This window comes from Lottia gigantea (assembly GCF_000327385.1).
Source record: "Lottia gigantea unplaced genomic scaffold LOTGIsca_150, whole genome shotgun sequence".
Taxonomy (NCBI): domain Eukaryota; kingdom Metazoa; phylum Mollusca; class Gastropoda; family Lottiidae; genus Lottia; species Lottia gigantea.
In genome coordinates this window covers 131,125-155,406 of record NW_008707798.1, presented here as the reverse complement: position 1 = coordinate 155,406, position 24,282 = coordinate 131,125, and the positions used below count along the sequence as shown (strand labels likewise).

Here is a 24,282-nt window from a genome sequence, read left to right as displayed (position 1 = left end):
TTTTATAAAATTAATTCAAAAGAGGGTAATAGATTTAGAAGACTAATTTCAAAATACGTCGATATATCTATGTGCCCATCGAAATATAAAACATTTTTTGTTCGTTGTCCTGCTTCTATCAACTGAAAATGTTGCTGTTTAAAATGATACATGTTTTTTATCGGATTGACTAAATCTTTTCTTTATTTTATTTTAGTGAGCCTTATGAAATACATGTATAATTTTTTTTATTATTTATTGATGGTGGGTCAGGAAAATTTTTCGACAACTTGTGATAGTAAAGTTATTGGCAATGATTTGTTTATCATGAGGTGAGAAATACAGATTCAGAGAATAATCTTTTATGATATTTAAATCGAATTAATATCACTAAAAGTAAATGCTGGGTTATCTTACATCGGATTTAGAATAATTATTTTATTATGGAAAGTGTAAACATGGGTTATTATGATAATATTTACTTTTAATACCAAGATTTTATAATTGACAGCACACGACAATGATCAGTTTACTTACACTTGTTGTCTTGTGTTTTAATTAATGAGGAAACTTACAAGTTACACAAAAGCAAACATGATAATTCTTGTTACATTGCAATTCTAACATTTCTATGAAAAGTGCATTAATATAAAGATTTTATAAATATTTGAAGTCTTCGGAACATTGATGCAAAAACCATATGAAAATATTTTTGTTTTACAATGAAAAAAAGTGTCATTTTGGAGAAGAAAAAAAAATTCGCCCCTACTTTTTTTCTAAGATTTTTTCAAAATAATTTTTAGTGACAAATTATGGAACCATCTTCTTTGAATATTAACCGGATACAAAAGAACTGAATCAATGCGATTATATCAAAATCCATTTTGAATTTATAGAATTGAATGAAATGGTATGGTGAAATCTGAATAGATGCTGATAGAAGTTGAAAGCTGACAAAAGGCCAACTGTAATTTTGGTCAGTATGAAAGAAATAATTGCTTAGTGTTTTCAAGTTTTGTAAATTAAAATAAAACAATGCTATCAGTGTCTACAGTAGTTGTGTCATACTACTTAATCTAAATATTTTTATAACGATCTAAGATTTCTTTTAATCGCGACAGGTTTGCTTCACCTTGTTACTGCCAGTAATGATCAATTATAGCGAAATCTTAAACTTTATTTATTCCCCTTTCTCTACACTCTTCATTAAGACTATTAAAGGTAAATAAAGTGTTGTATAAATAAACTACTGAAAAGCTGAAGTGTAAAATTTCAAGGAATCCTCGACAAAAGCCTACTGTTTAACTAATTAACCTATCAATTATGTGATTTAATATTTAAATGAGATTAATTAGATAACCACAGTGACATCATTCCGTCATTACCACCTTTGACAAGAAATCTTTGTCAATGAAGTATGACTTTTTTTTTCGGTAAAGTGGATTCACACTGCTCTCAGACCAACGAAATTTCATAAAAGCATTTTTGAATGAAATAGCGACTTATAATTTATACTATAAGATTCTTAGTTTGTTTTGTGTTGATGCAAATCCCTACATTGAAAATATTTTCTGTTCAGGAGGATTTTCATCACAATGTTTCATTTTCATTGGGTATTTCTGGAATGGAACCATTATAATTCCATAATAATTATAACTTACATTTCTAAGGACCTTATGACATTCTAAGACAATACGTACATTAAAATATTGTGAAATGACAGAATAGCTTTGCCACAGTCGTAGGTTATTAGATCAGATGTGTTTGATATCTCCGTTTCTGCGTATGATTGGTATTAACAATCATTGTTCAACAAATGTGTAAATTTACAATCCAAATGATATACCATCATAGATTAATGATCTTTACAAAAAAGAAGACCTGACTTCTGATTTTTCACACCCTTGTGAGTGACGCATCCAGGATAGAAAGATGGCCGTTGTCCTTGTATCAAAAATGTGTATTCAGGTCCGATCATTCCAAGTACTGCTAAATTAAACGTCATCTGCAGAATGAATCCTTTAAGAGACTAAGAGTTTACTAAAGGAGACTTGAAGGATATTGTTTAAAACCCTCTCCATAAACATGTCCATGAATGAATAATATCTAACGTCTGCTTTTGGTAATTATCTGGCCTGGGAAACAGTCTTCTGTCATTGTGTGGCCAATGTTAATCTAGGTTTGTTTTATGCTGTAAGATTAATATTACATTAATTGAAATTAAAGCACATCATAAATCCACAATTTCTAGATTAAAAATCTATTCCAACTAATTCTTATCCAGAACAGAAAATGAATTTTATAACAATTAGTTTGAGTAAGTGAAAAGATTTCAAAATATTATGGTATGGGTAGTAAAAGTGTAGTCTTGAAGTCTGGTGGTAATAAAAATGTAACTACATGTCAAACCATATACTGCAGTAATCGATACTTTAAATCCCTTTACCATCCAGATTAAAGAGATTATCATTATTTAATCCCTTCATCGTTTATTATTTAAATACATCATCCTGCTATTTTACTGCTGTTACACTATTTATAATTTTTCTGTAATTGTTTTCTGGCGACTAAACTTCTGTTATGTTTTTAGCTGAATGTGTCGTCGGTATTAATTCTTTTCGTGTATATTGGTTCAAATGTCTTGAAGAATTATTTCGTTTCGGAAAATAATTACATGGTTTTAAAACAGATCATCATTTTCGTGTCAACAACTTCAGAAGTTTTTGGTGACTGCTCAAATATTTTTTACAATTCTTGAAATATTCAGTCGTGACAGCAAAAAGCGCAAATAATAAAATAAAATTATTTTTTATTATTATGTGTTACGGAATTATTTGAACTGCTTGCAATATATTTTGATTTGAATAGCTGTATAATTTGTACTTATTACAAACAGTTCTTTTTAAAATATTTGTTAGATATATTTCCATGTGTTTCATTGAAAGTACCAGAGAAACTTCAATGTTCAGAAAAAAAATTATTTGTATTTTATTGAAGAGTTTGACTTTTTTTTTCATTCTTTTAATTTATAGTGCTTAAATTTTAAATACACAACTAAGAATAATTTTGTTTGAATGTAAAAAAAAAATAAGTACCGTTATACCCATTAAAAGAATATTATTAAAATGTGCGCTCAGTCGTTTACTTGACATTTGGTTTGCGGAATAAAATTTGTCAGGTCACACGCGCCTTAGTGCTTCCACCCGTGACGTTCCACTTGTCGTCTTAATGACGTCACGCCCATGACCTTAAAGAAGAAAATGGTGATGATGAGGTTTTTGTTAAGAGATTAAAGGGTCATAGTAAATTGTTATACATCATGTATTCAACCATTTATACAAGCACGGGTCGTGTTTTTACGGATCAGTAAACAGCCACGTGCCGTTTTAAACATTCATCAATAGCCGAACAAAAGACTCGACTCTATTTGCAAACAATCACCTCCAAATTAACAAAGGTTTTCTAGGTTCCCATCTGTCAGTAGAATTTCTATCTTATTTCCCAGATCGTTTTATCCAGATCATCAGAAATATTTCTCACTAATAATTTAAAAGAATTGAAATCAATCCTTAATCTTCAAGAAATTTTGCACGGGCCCTTAATTATTAATTGCATAAGTTTTATTATCTAATTGTTCCTCTTTTAAGAGAGACTATATAACTTAACTTTTACTGGTAGGAATTTCAGGATAAATGTTAGCTTATAAAATAAGAGCAAAATGTATCAATTATAGAAGTTTAAAATTCATAATTAGTGCAGATTACAGTAAAATAATCACCATATGCCAGTTGCGTACAAAACGTGAAATGAATATGATTATTTGTTCACGTATAAAATAAAACGAAGCGCTAGTATTTTCCCATATTAAGAAACATTTCCATGAAAATTGCTATTATTTGATGGGGATTAGCATTTATTTTTCAATTTCTACTGTTTGAGATTTATTTCTTTTTAAACAATCGAAACAAATAAGAGTGGCTATTGAGAAAAAAATGCAAAGGAACACGCATATATCCTAAACAAATTTTTAGTTTATATGTGTTTTTTTTTTCCTTCCTTTTTTAGATTTTTTTCTGGAAATATTTTACATTTATTAAATATATTCAAAATCGCAGAGTAGAAGGTAAATACAGAAAATTGTAAATACCTTCTACGAAATTCCAATATTATTTCTTAGTTCCAAAAGGAAACCACACACACTGCCATGTCGACGGCAACATTACCACGTGCTACTGTTCAAATATAAACATAAAGAGGGCGGGGCTTATTATTCTCCATCTCCCTTCTCTTGGTCTCATGACAACAACATTCAATATTCTATCGAAAACCCTCGTGTTTCTCTTCTTTCAATTTCAATTAGTGATTGTGATAGGTTTACCCGTCTTTCCATTCCATATGGTACTAATTCTTTCCAATTACCACTGACCTCTTGCGCTTTTTGATTGGACTAACAATAAAGATTTTTCACTCCTACCAGCAGATGGGTGGAGCTAATTGTCATCTGGGAGTCAGTGACGTCCATGATTGGTTAGTTTAAGTGTATTCCTGGCTCCACCCACTTCCCTCGGGAGATTCTATCGTCTGATGGGAATTACTGTTCGGAGGAGGGCAGAGGAAAGCAACAAAAGCTTTTACCCGAGAGACAGCTCGAGCAGACGTGACTACGGCTTCTAGTTGGAAGTGTCCCTCGATAAACGATTCGACAATATCAGGGTTTGAGTTGGTATCAGGAGTAAATAAAGTGTACAGTAGCAAGGAGCAAGGGGAACCATTTACCTGACAATAATACACGTTCCTTTTTCTCATGATACATTAGAACGTCAACACTTTTTTCATTCTGATCTTATCACAGCCTTCAATCTCTTGGAACAGTTTTATCAACTAGGAATTTTTGTGACAAATGTAAGAAGTGGTGTGAAATTCTAAGTTTTTGTTGAGGATTTTGGTGTCAGGGTTGTGCCTGAAAGTAAGAGTAAATGTTTGTAACGGATCAAGAAACGACTAGCCCAATGAAGGAAGAATCTCTATCTTCCCAGTTATCTGCTGTCAGGAATTGGATGCAGCCGACAGTTTTAGATCAAAATGGGAGGTAAGATAATTTTTCATTTCTAATCTCAGGTTTAGGCAAAGTATGACTATGTAATAACGTTTTAAAGAATGAATATTAATTATGATAGTTTTGCTAATAATAATTCTACAATTATAGCTTTTTTTAATCAGTAATGAGGGTTACGTCAATCCCTTGCTGCAGATACTAATTCCCCGTACCGTGGTTGAATTTCCAGATAAATTTAGCCCCAATCCCCGGGGTGGCTATTATCGTAGTTTATTATTCATATCATGACTGTAGGAAATCTCGACTTCCCAAAACGATTATTTGACTACATAATTTATTTGGTAAAATGATTTTTTAACATTTAATGGTTGACATCTCGAGTAAACACCATCGGTGAATTTGTTCTATAAAAGTGACTGAAGTGCAGGACAGATAGCAACTTATTCTCTAAATTCATATGAAGTACTCATTGTACATGAATATGTGTAGAATCTTTGAACCCTGAAAACAATGGTGTGGGAAGAGGTTCGTTGTGTATCGTTCAATTTTTTATTTATAATTCTAGCGAGCACAGGTTTTATGTTTTATACAAAATATTATATTTGTCTCAAAATGATAGCCGATAGATATTCCCAATTCAATATATATATAGAACAACTTTAAATCGAAATCTAAAATATTCACATCTACCTCTTTTACAAAAACTAATTAACTACCGTATTTCATATTTGATTAGTTGTTACAAGTCATTTTATAAAATATTCATTGACATTACTATACTTTCTTTTTTCACTTTTAATCATTGTATTCGTTCACAATACTTGCCGTTAAGTAATTAAGTCGTCTATATCTCATATACAAATTCAGAAATTCATTAATTTTGGAAAATCAAATTCACCCCGTCTTTTTTTAAAAATAAAACGTGGTTTTTGAAAACCATAAGGATATTAGGCAAATATCTTGTCAACGAATCTTGTGAATCATGAAAATGGATATCATTAATATCATTAGGTATTTATTCATTCATTCAATTATCAATCTTTTTTTCAGTGTGGGATTAAGTCGTGCACATTTTGAAAAACAACCACCAAGTAATTTAAGAAAGAGTAATTTCTTTCACTTTGTACTGGCATTATATGACAGACAAGGTCAACCAGTTGAAATAGAGAGGACAGCTTTCATAGATTTTGTAGAAAAAGATCAGGTAAGAATTTTACAGTTATCTTTTGGTATGTCTCTCACTTTTATCAACCCGACATTATATTACAACTTCACACATAATATAGCTTATAATGTTTATTTGGTACTATCGGATTGTGATGGTATAATTAAGATATTGTACGACTTTTGAGACACTAGGAACGATCATCGGATAATCTTGTCACTTTTTTTAATCGCAGATCCGTTTTCAGTTCCGCATTTTGTTTTAAGATTAGATAGCATTCACGTCTTCCAAGAACCGCATGAAACATTTGCTATTATTTTGGGTGCAAAAAATACCATGTAGCCTACTGAATCTTAAACTGAAATTGACGTCATTCAAATCTAAGTTTATGTCAATAGAAAATTAGAAAGGGAAACATGCCGATTGTCATGGTCGATAGATTGTTTCCGTATAATCAATATTCTGAAAATAGTCTTAAAAGAATAATTAAAAGACTAACATTGAAAGTTGTTTCCTATGATCTTGATTCTAGAATGTTTCTGCTCGTTGTCACGAAATATTGATATTAATATTCCGGTTTATAACAAATAAGGTGTTGAATTTAATCGAACTTAATTAACCGGAACACCGATTGTCAATATTTTCTTTCGTGAAAATCATTTTACAAGCCTCGACTTTTGCAATTTTAGTTTCCGGTTCATCTGACTGGCCAATATATTCACATCAAAAGAATTTTCCTCAGAATTGTAACTTATTTTCATGTACAAGTACCAGTAGTTGAAGATTAGTGATATATGCTATAAAAAGATCGACTTTAATGTATAAAATTAAATAAATTGGTTGGCAGAATATAGAAGAGATTATTACGTGACCAAGTCTCTCACCATGAACAATCAATCTCTAACTTTACCTTCATTCATCTAGAACTTTTCAACAATACACGTATAGATTTTCTTCTAACATTCCAAATTGAACAAGTTTTACTCTGTCATATTCACGTTGATATTTTATTTATTAATGAAAGTTCTGGTTAACAAAGCCTCCTCTTGATTAACAAGACCTGCATGTCGTTTTTAAAACCTCTCTGTACCATATTTAAAACTACGTTCCGTTATTTAATTGAATCGACCCATATTTTTATCAACCGGAAGAACTTGGTAAATGTAAATTTGGAATATTTTTTGACGCGAAAATAAATGAATATCCTTATATCGTTCTTACTTATAACTTTTTACATCCTGGAATATTTACTGATGGTAATCTAACCAAAACCGGATAATATACATAAAAGCAATATAGGATGCGAATGCGATTTAAAATAGTGCGCAATCGAAAATACCCCAGAGTTGCCGATAATTTTTAAACATTCAAACATAATTATATATAAGTGATAAAATATTGCAGTTTTCATTTAAAATATTTATTTCGTTTTGTTTCAGGAACACGAATCACAAAAGACAAATAATGGAATCCACTACAGATTACAACTATTATTCGCTAATGGTAAGTTTAAACAATTTGATTTACATTTATTCATTGTTATCCATTGAAATTTTACAATATACTGAAAGTAAATTAACAATCTGAAGTAATATCTTTAAACGTTCATAATTGTACTTGCATACTCTAACTTCAATCAAAAATGGAATATTTTGTAAATGAAAATAATCAGTAAAAACAGGAATGGTTTGGCAATATTGACTAACAGACTCTACCATTTTATATTTCATTATAACAATGAGTTTGATATCTCACTGAAGCATATCAAGTTCTAACTTTATTAAAGAATTATAAATAATTAAACAGTATGCCTATTATCCTTATATCTTCTTTAATTATTTATTCCAAACTTTTATTCGTTTCCACCCAAACAATTCCGTTTAGTTGTCTTTTTTTATTCCTTTGAATTTGACGTAGCTAAAAAAAATAAATCATTTAATGTATTTGATTGTCATTGTGTCTCTACAACTATTACAAATCTAGACCTATGTTATATTCACAATATTTACCTGAAATTAAGGAAGGAACCTTTCTTTATGTCGGGTTTTAAAAGATTTATGAGAATGAAGGAATAAATCCCATCAAATAACAGAGAATGAATGTAAACAAGGTGAAATTAGAATAGAATTGTTGTACTTAATGCCGTGTCGCTAGCCAACTGTCGTGTATTACACGTGCATTGTATGACCTTCAAATATTCTTCAACAATAGACAGATTAAATATCGGCATTAAACAAATAAAATCATTATTGATCTCTTCTGAATTTATAAAGAATTTTACCATTTTTAAAATATGAATGAGGCTTTTATCTTTACCGCTATTCATTTGATATGATATTCAATATCGCTGTTATAAGACGAATTATAATCCTCAAATTTCACACCAGCAAAATTTGGAGATCATATTTGTAATTTGTCAGTGAAAACTCTGGAGTAACACATCACGCTGTCAGTGGAGAAGACAGGTTCTATTAGAGCGACAGATGGGGAGGCTAAATTTTATAGCAAACTATTAACAAATTTATTAGAGAACAATAACTCCCGCACCGCCAACCATCTAATTATAGGCTAGAGTTAAAATATAGATTACAGGCTTAGAAAAACGAAAAGAGAAACAATTTGTTCTGAAATCTAAATATATCTCCATCTTACAACAACTAGTTTGACAGACAAAGAGAGCAAATATTTCAAAACCAGTCTGTTTGATTGGAGGAATATTTCCAGCTTTACCCCCAATTGCAGTCAAAACAGGAAACCCCCTTTATCAAAAACTGGTGAAATATTCTGTATAATCAGATAATTTTTATTGTATGGAAAGTAGAAAATGCCTGATATTTCAGAAAAATCAATATAGTAAAAACAGTAGAATGATAAAAAGTATTGAAGTTAGAAACTAGAGAGAATAAATGATTAATAACTATACTGGATGATATTATTGTCAACTTTTCATCAACTTAAAAGCTTTTGTCGTTACGCTTCATATACATTCAATGTTGGACTTGGTGTGGTGCTTACACTGAAGTCCGCCACAATATGTCCATTTTATCATTAGCAATATTATTTCTTATATTTGTATTTCTTGAAAAACATTTAAATTAGAGAGCTGACATAGGGAATCTAATCTAGTTTAATTGTTAAAAGTATCTTCTTTTTTAAATATATATAATTATTTAGATCTAAAAATCATAAGCAGAGTTGTCCAAAGCAAGAAGCAATGTGTATTTGCGATTTTCTCAAAACCTGTTTCAATATGAGCACAAAAATAATGTGAAGGATGTTATTTGATTTATGTTCGAGATAAAAATGACTAATTTATACTTTAAAGATTCTCATCTCTAACACATGTTTTAACCTTTAACACATAAACATCACACAAAAAAATAAATGTAACACATATATTCCGAGATGAAATATTTTATATCTTTTTCTTTTAACAGTTATTTGCTAGATGTGGAATATAGGCTTATGTTAAAATTATTACATTTTTACAACGGAGAGGGGGTTACCATTTTGATTGTAGTTTTACAACTTTAATAACTGGTAATCATTGATACATTAATTTGCGTCCGCTTAACAATATCTGCATCATTGTTATCAAGAATCAGAAAGCTACGTGAATTTGACCCCATAAAAATTGTATATGGATATTGTATTGCAGGTGTACGACAAGAACAAGAAATTTATGTTCGACTCATTGATTCAGTATCGAAACAGGTAAGGTGTGTTCTACCAACATACAATTCAATTATGATTCGGGGAAATTTCAGGCGGTTTGATACTTTGCTACTTTGTCGGGCAGCTGATCTCAACTCTCTGTGTTTTGGCTATTTCAGCCTAAGGATATAAAGATAAAGTGAATGTGTGTTTCATACAAGTAGATTATTACATTCCGCAGTTATGGATTATCTTTATATATACGAAGTATTTTAGGCATAATTTATTGTATATAATTAATTGCATATATTATGTTACTTATATTAAACAATTATTCTTACAGGCTATCATATATGAAGGGCAGGATAAAAATCCAGAAATGTGTCGTGTTTTATTAACACATGAAGTAATGTGCAGGTAAATACTTTCTTTCTTGACCGATATTAAATTCAGCAATAAGAATATCAAGTCTTTTTTATTGACTGAAAAGATGTAGATGTACAGTCACCGTTTTTATTCTACTTTTTTCAGTCGATGTTGTGACAAGAAAAGTTGTGGAAACAGAAATGAAACTCCATCAGACCCCGTCATTATTGACAGGTAAGCCGAAATATCATTATTTACTTTCCTTTAATTCAAACCATTTTAAAATTATTGTATATTCAAAATACAACACAATTTATAAAAGTCTTGACTATAAAATACAACACAATTTATAAATATAACTTAAAAATCATTACATTACATTACATTTTTAGTCATTACTTTATTAATTTAACATATTTGATGAAAGTCATTTCTATAATTGAAAAAAAAACATAATATTACACATACATTATACTGTCGATAATTTAAAATCCAAATACGATTACTGAAAATCTTTGGACAACAACATATTATATTTGAATATCAGTCGGGTATATACATTATTACATTTGTTAGCTGCTAGTGTTGTAAAACCCACACGATGTTACGACTTATCTATAATGTGCATAAAATGTAAATTCTCCAATATGTAGACATCATTTCTGATTTCATGTAGAATATCTATGTAAAAAGTTGCGTGAATTAATCTTCAGAATGAACACGGTAATGATTTTTACAAGCGATATTACGATAAATACCGTTTGATTCAAGTTATTGTAGACAGGTGTCTCTTCACTGTTGGATATAATGCTACCTGCAGTGATTATAATTTATAACTGTTAACAACCACATTTTGACGTTAGAATTTCAACGTTTGATGATTTGTCCTGAGCCTTTGAACCACATAAATGCACATTTGATAACACTTTATTTGATCGTTTAAATATAAATCGATATTAAAAGCTCATAGTAAGATGTAGCTAAATCTCTGTGTTACTCTAAGATATGCCCCTTTAAACAGCCAATTGTTATTCTTAATAAGGCCTTCTGTTGAAATATCTAACTTCCAACAGTGGAACTAACATTAAAGGCCCGGATATCCGAGAGCGATATGTTCCAGTCCATTTACAACAACTAATCAATGTTGTCTTTGTGTCTGGGCAACTGATGATTAAGATTAGAAATTATAATGTTTAACAACAAGAGCTAAAAGGTTTATAAATTGTAATTTTGACATAGTAACTGACTTTCAATTTGTCATTCACAACTTCCGTGCTGAGAGTTGTTTGAGATAAAATGAATTCTAGGTACAAATAAAGTTCAAAATAATGGACAAGGAGTCCACATCATCTGTAAATATTTCCTAAACATCTAATATTTTCAAAAAGTTGTTTCTTTTGCATTCTACTTTTAACGGCGTGTATTTTAATTGTACATCCCACAATTCTTCTGATATCTCGCTGTTGAAAGTCTCATTCTTTTCACAAAATATTCCTCTGCTAAACAATTGCCGAGACAAATAACACTGTTGCTCGCCTACCAATTTGATGTGAATGTTAGATGTTATTTAGTGTAAGAAATAAAAGAAGTAAATACTGGTATCTCAGCTGGTCACAATGATTATAATGACTTGAATAATGACTTGTATTATTTCTACCAGATACTCTCCAATATTCACATCTTATTTCGTCATCATTGCCTTATTATTTTCTTCAACACTTCCAATTGGAATAACACTCTTTTGCCCGAATTGATATTTTTTTAAATCTTGCATTTCGAATTCAAATCACAATTGTTATCAATATTCCACTCAGTCTATCATATATTGGACAATCCTATAGTTTAAAAAGATGCAATGGATAGGTGCCTTTGACTTTGTGGGTGGTAATAGATAACAACATATCTGCTTCAATATTATAATCATTCCAAATAATACAAAACCAAATGAACCATTAAATGACGAAATCTTAAATGCTCTATTCACAATATTTTCCCAAGAGCAATAATCTATGAAAGAAAATACTATAATGGTAATTGTTGGTGGTTGTTAAACAAATACTTGAAAGTGTATAAGAATAATTTGTCAAGCCCTCAAGGTATGAGGATAACTTGATCAAGTTAATTCTGTTGAGAGTGAAGAGGTCTAAGTAGCTATTAAGTGAATGACGATGGCTTAAAGTGATATTGACCATTTAATCTGAGTAACTTGCTGACAGAAGGTCTCTCATTAACTCTTTTGGCTTGATTTTATCAAAATCGTCCTTTCTTATATCAGTAAATATAACTTTTTAGAATTTAGAATTCAAACATATTTAAGAATATTTTAGTAGTGCTATGCTACGAACAGAGGTTCCAAATTTCCTCAACAAGCAATTGAATTATCTAACTTGACACGTGCCTTTAATACCAAACAGCACGTGCCGGAATTTATGTCAAGTGACGTATTGATAAGTGTGTGGTAATTTAATGAACACCTGACCTCACTTCCCTTTGGAATGTCAAAGGTTATCAAATAGTATGTTTTGTACCTTAACAAAACCACACGTCCAATTATAACTCACAATAATTTTATATATTGAGTAGTTCATATAACGGCTAATTTGACCAGATAATATACTTTAATCTTCAATAACTTCTCCCGAGAGGGCACCTTGAAGACTGATAATTTCTTATTGTTTAACACAATGACTGGTCCCTTGTGGTAGTAAACTTATTGAACAGGTTAAATGCTCACCGATTTCACTCTACTGATTTTGTAATTATTTATTTATTTATCAAAAACAATATAAAAACCAACTCGTAGAATGTAAATTGAAACTGGCAACAAATTCCAAGCTATTAGATGAAGATGCAAGCATTCTAAGGTTCAGATTTTTAACTAAGAAGCTAGCTGGACAACAGTGTAGAGTAAAATCTGAAGGTTATTTGATACTGATAAAATTTCTGATTGACTTTATTTGTAAGAAAATTGATAATCTTAATTAAAGATCTGCTATCTGATATGAAACACATATTACTACACAAATTACAAATTCTAGTAGTCTTGATTCAATATCACACTTTAAATGGCCAGTTACTGTCCAGATGACCCTTCTATCAGAGGTCAATTCTTGACCATTGTCCAGATAATCTGTTTATGGTCGGTTTAAACACCTTAATTCAGTTCGAGTGGAAATTAAGTTAATATCGCTTCATTGCTACAAGGTTCTGGAATTTGTACTCAGTAACACGTCTGTATATAGTTTCTAGTGTTGTTTGAGTTGCTGTTCTTGTATTTCAATGAATGTTGGTGATCAGAAACTAAAAGTCACTAACAACAGACTGCAGCTCTCTAAGTTTTCTTTCAGCCAGTTTGAAATGCAAACTATTTTGTTTATAAGTAGATTATATATCTAACTATTCTCAACTATAAAATATTATCGATCTAAATCCAAGGCTTTTATAGAAATATCTCTTGCTCATCAGTCAGTGTCGACTTTCTCCATTTCATATCATAAAACATGTGTCTGGATATGCATTATTAATTAGACTCGGTCATATAAGAATGTTATTGGGTCGTTATGTTGGCCATATTGTATATTAGGATATCGGGCCCATTATAAAGGCATATGAAACATGGCAATTAATATTTTCTTAATGATAATTAATTGTCTAAATTATTAATAAGACATGTCCTTGGACAATAAAATCTCATGGAAGAATAAAACAAAATGACAGATAAGATGACAGCTTAGTATTCTATATTTGGTGATAAGCTAGAAGTACAAGAGAACAAATAATACAAAAATCAACAACTATTGTTGTCTACAAAGAGTCACTTATTTTAGCACCTTTCAACAAGCTTGAATGACTCAATGGAACTGTTATATCTCTTCCCGACCCCCATGTTTTCATCTCGGTCGAATTTCCTGACCCTTAACCTTGTTATTAGCTACAATATCAGTAAAATATTCTCCTAAATCACTTCTATTCAGTCTTCATTCTAGCTCACATATGGCGCGTTTTTTTCACGTTCAATCACCAAGCGACAATTCGATTTCTGACGCCATATTGACTCTCGGCTAATTCCGCAATTTTTCCGCTTGAGTTACTGCAATTTGTGAAGTAGAAGAGAAGCAGTCGAGAGATGTGATTGTCTTAAGTGCATCTCTTAATTATGTATGTTGGATAAATAAGAGAGATATCTCAATTTCTCACTTATTACAAATTTCGTTGTCGCGTTTTCTGTTTCTGTTTATATGAATGCCCGTAACATATATATAATTATTAATATCAACTCTAAATGTTTTACAAAATATATTCAAACATTCATCTCAGTGTCATTTACATAACCAAACCGCATCATGAGTGCAACACACCATAGTTATTGCTTTGAATACAAAGAAGCACATTCTCACATTTTCGTTTTTTTGGTAATTGAAGCGAAGTCTTCCCGATATGTTAAGCTAACTGTTGAGGTTGTTCAGTCGTGGATAAGTATTGGAAACGAAGATAACCCTGAATTGTTTCTGATTGTTTTTTCTTAAATTATGGGTATATGAATAAAATAGTGCATGAATTAATGGACTATATTTGTAGGGTAAAGGCAAAGGCCCATGTCCATTCAAAAAACTTCAGAACGCTGATGTGGGTGAAAATGGGGGTAATTATTATAAGACACCAGGTCTATAAATAATACAGGTAGTAAGTTATATCTTTATTGTAAATGTACGTGTCTTTCACGACTAGACTAATCTCATAATGTATTTAATATTAAGATTCTGACTAACTCATCTAATCGTGAGAACTTTTCAATGTCAAGGCAAATCCTGAATTCTCTTGAGTTTTCTTGATGTGTCTGAGTGTCGGCAGACAAGATTTGCTGTTTTGATCTTTGTTTGTTACAATTTTTCAATGATTTCCATTTGTGATACAGAACGTTCTTCTACACAGCTTGTTTCCATTTCGATCAACTTAAAGGGCATCTCAAATTTCTTGTCCAAATGTAACCTACCCTTGCATAAATATCAACATCGTTTCAAGATGGCCGTCAACGTCACTACCGTCATGCATCAACTTTATTCAGGGTCATTGATTGGTCAAAATAACTAAATTTTAATTGTTGCTTGTTTTTAAATAAGACTGTGGCAGGTGTCGGTAGGGGGTAAAAGTTGAAACAAACTAACAAGTTTAATTAAATTAAATTAAATTTTAAATGAAATGAGCTATTTCTGCACGGTGGATTTACTTTCTGCACCTGTTTTCGTGGGTTGAAGTCTGGACATGTAACAAGCACGCAAAGATGTGATAGAGATCTGTTACAGATATATTAAAGAGGTGTACAGGGTATGAATATCACACGACAAGACTTTCTTGTGCATTTTCATTTCTATTTATTCTTATTTACTACACAATGTCCATCTTTCAAAAAGATTTCAGTCCGAAATATATTGGTGTATTGATGATGTTCACCGATTAATGGTACTTAGTTTCCCTGACTTTAGATAACGTATTTTGTATTTTTACAAAGGGTTTCTACAGTTTCTAATGGAACTCGTACGGCTTCATGAATTTATAGTTTGGAATGGAAGTAAATTGTCAAGTATATTGAGATATAAAGCAAGGTAATATAATGGTATATAATCCCACTTTATACCCACAAGTATTAACTTTATTCCCGCTTGACTATAGGCCATCTCCCATGGGATTTCTCGCCATTTTCTGATGAACGTCAGGACGGTTTATTGTTGTGTGGATAGGCATTATTTATTAATGTTTCACGATCGATAGGACGGTTATTGGCAAGTCACGGTGCTTTTCAACTAACTAACACTTTTCTCCACCGTCTAATTACTCTATTGCTTTTATTTCTCGTTGTTTTAAACATGTAAAAACACCTTACAGCTATCATTATTTTTACTTTCACTTAACAAGCCTGAACTTCCAGGAATATTGATGATTTCATTTTCTACTTCTAATATTGTGATTCCATACAGTTTCCTTTAAATCTAAAAATGCACTGTTTTCAAATAATATGCGCAATAAAAGACACAAAAACGAAAATTTATTTCAATGACTGTACATTGAAGAAAAACCCTACATTTTACGCCAAGAAAGTTAGTGTTTTGATTGAAAAAAAAAGAATCAATTAAAAAAACTACCAAACGTAAATTTGCGTTCTGAACATTATGTCAGTTAACTTCTCTTTAATCAGTCCCTGAAGGTCGCTAATTTATTCTTTTCCTGTTGGGAATATATGATAATATCGTCTAATTAACATCTATTAGTTATTTCAGCAGATAGACAATATTTACATTTTTATTTCTTTTTCCGTTCATTTCGCTACTTGAATTCCCCAGGCAGACGTCGGTCTTGTTAAATCAGTTATTTGCCTTTTAATTGAAACTGTAAACAAGTGTGTTTTCTTTTCTCCAAGGTGTTCTTTTGTGATTAAAATTTGATGTGAAGAGAGACTACGGATAATAGATATACGACAAGAGTTAAGCTTACCCGTCAAACATTCAAATCTCACGAGAGTTCTAGTACAACATGAGAACAACAATTCCCAATCAGATTATGGAATGAATCGAAGACCCCAGAGGATTTCCACGAGCAAATAGCGTAAAATACTCGGAAATACTTTACGTTTAAACTATTCATTGATAAGTTTAATTCGCCTTCTTTGCTAAAGAGCTTGAGAATTCCCATGGTTCCAGTCGTTATAGATCAGCGCCATGTTCGATTACAGTCCCGCACTCGATTAAAGAGTTATGAATAAGCGTAGAGCAATAAAGAAAATGAATCCGACGAAGCGGTAATGTGGAATCGTGTATGACAATAAAAAGATAAACAAAAACTCAAATCGATTCCAAATCCATTAGAATAATTAATTTGATTACAAAATTGAGTATTTCTTTTTTTCTTTTGACCTTAATCACTCACGGTGGTCTAAATTCATAACATAGACATAGAACATTTGTTCTGAATATCTGTTTCTGATGATCATGAATATGGTTTGAAAATTGGGGAACGGTTTGAAATAAAATATTGCAACCTTTTTAACGCCACAAACATGAGGTCTGGTGGCATTGTAATAAACAGATCAGACGCTGGAGGTCGTCATAGGCTATAGCAAATCGTTTAATTTAGACTCCAATCGATGAAAGTTGATTAATTCATTACTCTGCTTTAATTTAGTTTTATCGAAACCTTTTCTCCTCGTTTTCTATAAAGATCATGAATTCTTGGTTTAATCTTGGAGTTTTTAGTTTAATAGGCCAATAGCTCTTGCAATTGAAGCCAATCGGTTTTATTAACGCGGACTTCACAGTAGACACCTTTATGAAGCTACAACTGTATGATTCTCCATAGACTTTGGTCATATACAAGAGAACAAGTTAAAATTTGCCATATTTTGTGCAAAACACTATCCTAACATCTTCATCGTTAAAGAATCGGTTTCTTTTAATCTGGTCAGTAATTCCTGGCACGATTCTGTAACTCTCTTTATCCAATCTTTCAGTTGAAGGCAGAAAGATTAAAATACGCCCTCTCCTCAACTTGACGACAATCTGTCAGCTACTTCTCACAAATCTAGACATTTCATCTGTCATACTGACCAAAAAAATCTCGGCCTGAATCATCATCCAATTCTCAAATTTATTGAACTTCGTGTATTCCAGAAATACTTTATAGCAAAACTGATCACATTCTATTTGAGAAATATGCAGAGGATTTGAACGAAATTTAAAACGATTATAATCAATGAATTTTGGGAATCTGTCTTTGTCTTATTCTTTCTGGGAGGAATTTGACGATGAATATTCCTCTTCTTGTAAAATTGAAACTGTAAAAAGCGTGAATCGAAATGTTTAGTTATAAAGCCATAAGTAATGAGATTTCTGTCTGAAGGTTTGTTATTGCTCCTCGGGGATTTTCCCTTTCTTGATGTGAAGTCGAGAAGAGATTTAGACGCAACCAGTCCCAAGAGTTCTAAATACAACTTTATTAAAGTCGGATAATTCGCAGATTCAACATGGAATGGGGACTCTTGAGATTTGCTAACAAAGTTAGCTTTATTTAAACATATATTGTTATTTATGTCTAAATACGGATCCTAAACATTCTATTTAAAGAATGAAAAGACAAATTAATGAAGACAACAATCAGTCTTTTCTTTATATATGACACAATATATTTTATTTATGGAGAGTTCTAGATGTATACAACATTGTCAGCAAAAATGGTTTTAGAATAAGATCTTCAATGTGTTATACAACAAAACAAGACCGTTTTAATAAAAAGAAAAATTACATGCTTCATTTACAAGATTTTTGAGACATTCATTCATTGATTGAGAAGTATTTAGATAGATACAAGATTTTTGAGACATTCATTCATCCATTGAGAAGTATTTAGATAGATGAATATTTTTGCTTTTCAAATATGATATTAAACATTTACTTGTATTCTGTATTTAATTGCATGTAAATGCAGAGTATAAAGTAAATGTAGATGTGTATGCTTGATTCATCTGCAAATGTTTAACAAGTGCATATTTATAAAAATTTTGATGGTGATTACATAGTTGGCTAAATGTTATTTTATGCTAAAAATGTACATATGTGAAGTAATCGTTTATGCATGCCTTTTAAAGTTCCTAAATATCTAGGTACAGGAGGATTTCCCACTTAGTGAACCCAAATCAAATATTACTCTGCTATGTGCACAAATATTTGTGTATGATCGAAAATATTAACCTCGGTGTTAACGTGATATATCACTGATATAAACTTGTAGGCAACTGAATTCTCTACAGATGGCTGCATACGTTTATTTCTAATGTCAAAATCTGCTTCTTTTTGCCTCCCGCAAATTTTTGATAGGTCGGTATGTAATTTTACATCTGTTTTGACGAACCCTGCCACGAATTAACACCTTAATCGTTTAAATATTGCAATATTATATGTTTTAAGTGTGACCCGAGATGGTTAAAAAGTCAGTAAGTTTATGTTGACAACCCGTAGACTTTAAACAAGACTAATTAACTGTGTTATACCAGCTGGTTACTTCAAGATTTATCTAAATAATTACCCCGTATTTATAGCAAGATAATTTGTTGATATTTAAATCAAGTGGATGTTGATAAACCCCACTAGGAGTAAACACCAAGTTGCATAACTTGAATGTAATAGCTCAGTAAGGGGCGCTATTGATACTTCTGGTTTAGGTCCGCACTTAATTAGCATGGCGTCAATTTCAAAGTTGTCGATATCTGATGCCCTTGGTTTTTTGGGGTTTTTTTTTCAGGAAAACCTTCTTTTTGCATAGTATTGGATTTCTATCATATGCTTTAAAAATGTATGCTATAGATACAACATTTCCGTCAGCTTTCCTTGTGTTTTTAATCTTTTGATATAATGATGTGTAATCTTAGGTCAGATTTTATAATCATCATCTAATATCATCATATTGTGCTCAGAACTCATCAAGATATTTTCACTTCGTTTCTGTCAATATTCACAGTCCGAAAATTGATCAGAACCAGTCGCCATATTTCATCACTTGACGTCTGGTTAAGGGAGAAAATGAATTATGTGACCTGTATGATCTTGACAAACGTCAATAAGGATTGAAGGGGTTGATGCACGTCTTTAAGGGGTCGAAATAATGATCTTAGGGTCAGATGAACGGAAAAGAAAGTTAACGAAGCCCACAATAAAACTAGGAGATGACTAAATTAATGTTTCGATTATAGCTGTTATTAACTGGGAAATGACTGTTTTATAATTGCCACCATTTTGTTTTTCTGCTTCATTTGATGTTTCAGTTTAAGAATTATTATGGTATGTACATATATTGAAATTTCAAAAGACATTGTGCATTTCTAGATTAAAGGATTATTGTATAAACGTTTTCACCTGAGATCTTTTCTAAAATCAATTGCAATTCCTTCCGCCTGTTTCAAACCGTTTTTGAAGTAAAAGATCACAAAACAGCACTTCATGCAAGAATTTTCCCTTAAATATCAATTGATCTGATTTATTAGAATAACAATGCTAGAAAATAATGGTTGTTTCACTTTAACTGATAATCAACGTCTGCTTGCACCAACTTTCATTTCCGGTAAAAATGATTCTTATCACCTTATTTCCTTCGATATGTCGCGAGCCACGCGGGAAAATACAGCAAGTTATGCATCATATCAATTAAAACGTCTGTTAAACGACGGTAATTGCTCGAGAAACCGCTCCTTCCTTTCACAGAAGAGATGAGGAAAGATTGTGGTTATTGTAGAAATGATACATATTGTTTAAGGTGGCGTTGATTCTAACGATATTGTAGAAAATGGTGGAGATAGAACTGATATTGTCAGTATAATAGATTATAGTTATTGACAATTCTCTCGAAATAATGGAACTTTGTGACACTTTACATTTATCCTTATACCATTCAATTTAGATAGAAATAACGCCACCATAGACTTTCATTAAATACAAATTCCAACGATGTTTTCAAAAGATGTTCCGAAAATCAGAGAATCGTTGGCGATAATGAAAATATAGACCTAACAACAGACGTCTCATTATAGACCATGTGAAACATGTGAATTTGCATATTTTTGTTATGGTTTTACTTATCAGTTGCTAATAGTTACCTATTCTGATAGATAATATAAAGCTTTTAATACATTCACTTCTAATTATTCGCTTCACAATAAAATAAATAAAGCAAAATTATCCATTTACATAAAAATACAAAAATCACTAGATAATTATAGAGAAAATACAATTATAGAATCATTTCATTTTCTGCTTCATGTGTTCAGACTAAAACCAATTCTAATTATTAGATTTGACGTTAAAGGAGGTGTAAAAACCACCATTAGACCTAAACAGAAACGAAGATGGACAAATTGATATTTGGAATATTAACAAATCTGGTGAAAAGATTGAGTCGTCTGATCAAGTAAAATAAAATGTTTGAAATGACGACCACCGGTTGTTAACTAACTAAAGCGAAGCATTTTAAATGAACCCTCTTACAAATATCATTTGATTCTAAGATAAATGTTGTCTTAATTACGTCATCAACAAATTTATGACGATATAAAAGTGTAATGGAGAGATACAGGCAAAGATGGTAGCTCACTCGTATCACTGCTGGCTTGAAATTATACTTTCTTCTTCGAATTAGTTGTTGTGACGTCATGGGGTTTTAAGATAGTTGACGTGTGACGCAATAAATTTTGAAATGATGTAATACAGAGGAAAGATAATTATATAAGTAATTGATATATTTGTCAGTTAATTCAACTTCCGTTAAAAGATAACAGAAAAAACACAGGGTTTTGAAAGAAGCACCTGTCAGGATAGAAGTTACACAACATGTAGATTTCAAAAACAATAAACGTTTCCATATCATAGCTGGAAGTATGTGTGTAGCCATATTTTTGAATACCCAAATCATTAATCACTGAGGTAGTTCTGTATTTTCTTACTGAAATGAAAAATTACTTCTTCTTTAAATACCAATAAATCTCGCGATAACTCTCGTTGGTTGAATTAAAATCTCACGGGACAAAATAACCGCCATCTATATCTAATCGACATCTGAAATCTTACATGCTCACAAATCATTGGAAATAGTCCCAACAGAAACTGATCTACTCGGTTGAATTACAGTGTTTAAAAAGCCTCTAACTGACCATGCTTCATTGAAATAACTTGCTATAAGAGAGATTCAGAAGCGAAGAGTCTCGTTGATAAGATTATACATCCCAGTGTTTTAGTACAATCGTAGTGGAGTAGTACTGTTGTATTCTATACGATTTTCTTTTTAAAAAAAAATACAAATGACATGACTTTAATTGACTGAATAATGGTGCTATGCTAGGCATGCCATCTGCTAACTTTAATATTGTAAGCATTGTAGGTCATAGCAATTGGTATGTCGAAGATCTAAAAGCACCATATTTAGAACAGGTTGGAGATCGATATAGAGTAATCCTGTTGGCTAAAAGAAAACACTGAAGGGATTATTAAGCAATAAAACATCTTAATAATACTTCTAACACTGCTTCATAATGTCTTAATGACTATAAGCTGGATAATCTTGTCTTGAGAAATCTAGATTAAATCTATGGATGTTTAATATTGTTTGTAGATTTGGTAAGATTTGAGATCGAGTAATTTTGAAATTTGTTCCAAACTGTAAAATAATTTGTTAATCTAGATTGTTTCTGGAAATTCATGCACAATTTTTCACTTAGAGAAAGAGCATTATGAAAGATATTAAGTGAAGTTCCTCTCTGGTACAGAAATAGCTAAATTATTAATCAAAATAGCGACTCTTTATTATGTTTTCATTGTATTTTACGACTGACGACATCTAGTTAATGGAACCATTAAGCCCGATTATTTCTTCAAACAGTTATTATTTTAATATGGTCGCCATGTTTAGATAGCACCGCCATCTTTGATCAGCCATCTTGATTCCAATTTTCACCTCATAAAGTATTGATAGAGACGTTATAGCAATTAATATGACATTCTCATTCTGACTCTATATTAATCACTTGTACGCCATTAGACTAGGCCAATAGTACTATAGGTTTAAAATACAAACTAAACAACAATGGTTAAAATACAACGTCGTCAAATCTTTATAAAATATAATACAACCATTTCCAGTTTTTATGAGACACATATTATTAAATAGTAACATTCACGATTGCAGTCATACATTACAGAAATCGCTATATAAGTAAAAGGAACCAACTTATATATATTTCGACCTAATAATATTTCCGTAATTATCAACTTGTGTGACAAAGGCAAATAATTCTTGTTTTTAGCCTGCCTCGTTATGATTTAATCAGTTCCGGTCCACCAGACTGATGGACTGACACACACAATAACCTCGTTTTGACGAGCACGTGCTGTTTGATGTATTTTTATTCTTTTATTTGTTAATAACCAACAATAATATAGCCTAATAACTCATCATAAATCATTCCGAGACACAGTTATACTCTATTTACCGTATTATTACTAATAACATGTCGCTGTTAATCTCTAACAAATAACACCTACACCCTCTCCTAAATCTAGTAATTTTTTTTCTTTTTTTTTTCCATTTTCAGATTCTTCCTCAAATTCTTCATGAAATGTAACCAGAATTGTTTAAAGAATGCCGGTAATCCACGAGATATGAGACGTTTTCAGGTTTGTACTTACTTTAGACACATCTGAATTTTAGGTTACCGGAAGTAGAATAAATTGTTTCTCTATTTTCTTTGTGTCGGCAAAGAGACATGTTGGTATAATATTTGTTAGATTGAGATCGTATTAAGCACAAAAAAAATCATTACTTCCCACACAAGTTCTTTCCTATAAACATGTGTTAATGGCTTGCTTCAGTAAGTTGATGATTAAAACATCTTCATCATAAAGATAAGAATTTCTCTTCAATTATTAAACCAAACTTCATTAAAACTACATCAAAATATTCACCCATAAAAAAAGTTCTTTTGCTTCTTTTTTCAGGAAGATTCTCATGCTTTTGATTTATTTCAATCAAATTTTACCCGAATTCCAACAAACTCAGTTGCAATTCCTAATAAATGTTCGCTTTTTTAAACCTTCAGAAAAAAAGAAAATTATCTCAGTAATTGTGACAATAATATTCGTGATTCATAAGAGTAATTAGATCAAGATTGAAATTGTCACGTGTATCAAAAATGTGTCCGCCTGGCTACTTTGTGTTGGCCTGGTAAGAAATTCTTATTAATATCTAAATATTGAATTGATATTATAGTAAAAGGGATAAAATTGAATAAATTTTGACATCTAATTCGTCAACCTGTCTCTTCGACCAGCAATCGAGTATTTCTTTAATTCTTTATTCATCTTAAAAGACATTAGGTCACGTGTTGTCAATAGTATCACGTGATGTAGTCACGTGCTTTTGTCGTTACTGGTCTAATTTGACATGGTGTTCCAACTATCAATTTCTAATGTGGCCTTGTCATCATTATACCATATCAGTTGTAGAAATTTAAAAAGTAAAACTCCATTTTATC

General features: G+C 31.2%; 1 protein-coding gene across 1 annotated transcript in view; it reads left to right on the top strand.

Annotated features, from left to right (window-relative positions):
• Window positions 1-4,642: 4,642 nt before the first annotated feature.
• The window catches only part of LOTGIDRAFT_225788 (hypothetical protein), a gene marked incomplete at its 3' end in the record, with an annotated part of 28,225 nt that continues 8,585 nt past the window's right edge, over window positions 4,643-24,282 (top strand). The window contains exons 1-7 of the mRNA XM_009050622.1: window positions 4,643-5,068; window positions 6,086-6,239; window positions 7,640-7,703; window positions 9,859-9,914; window positions 10,198-10,271; window positions 10,386-10,454; window positions 23,344-23,425. Of these exons, the coding sequence (XP_009048870.1) occupies window positions 4,956-5,068; window positions 6,086-6,239; window positions 7,640-7,703; window positions 9,859-9,914; window positions 10,198-10,271; window positions 10,386-10,454; window positions 23,344-23,425 (612 nt within the window). The 5' untranslated portion in view covers window positions 4,643-4,955. The remainder of the gene's footprint in view (window positions 5,069-6,085; window positions 6,240-7,639; window positions 7,704-9,858; window positions 9,915-10,197; window positions 10,272-10,385; window positions 10,455-23,343; window positions 23,426-24,282) is intronic.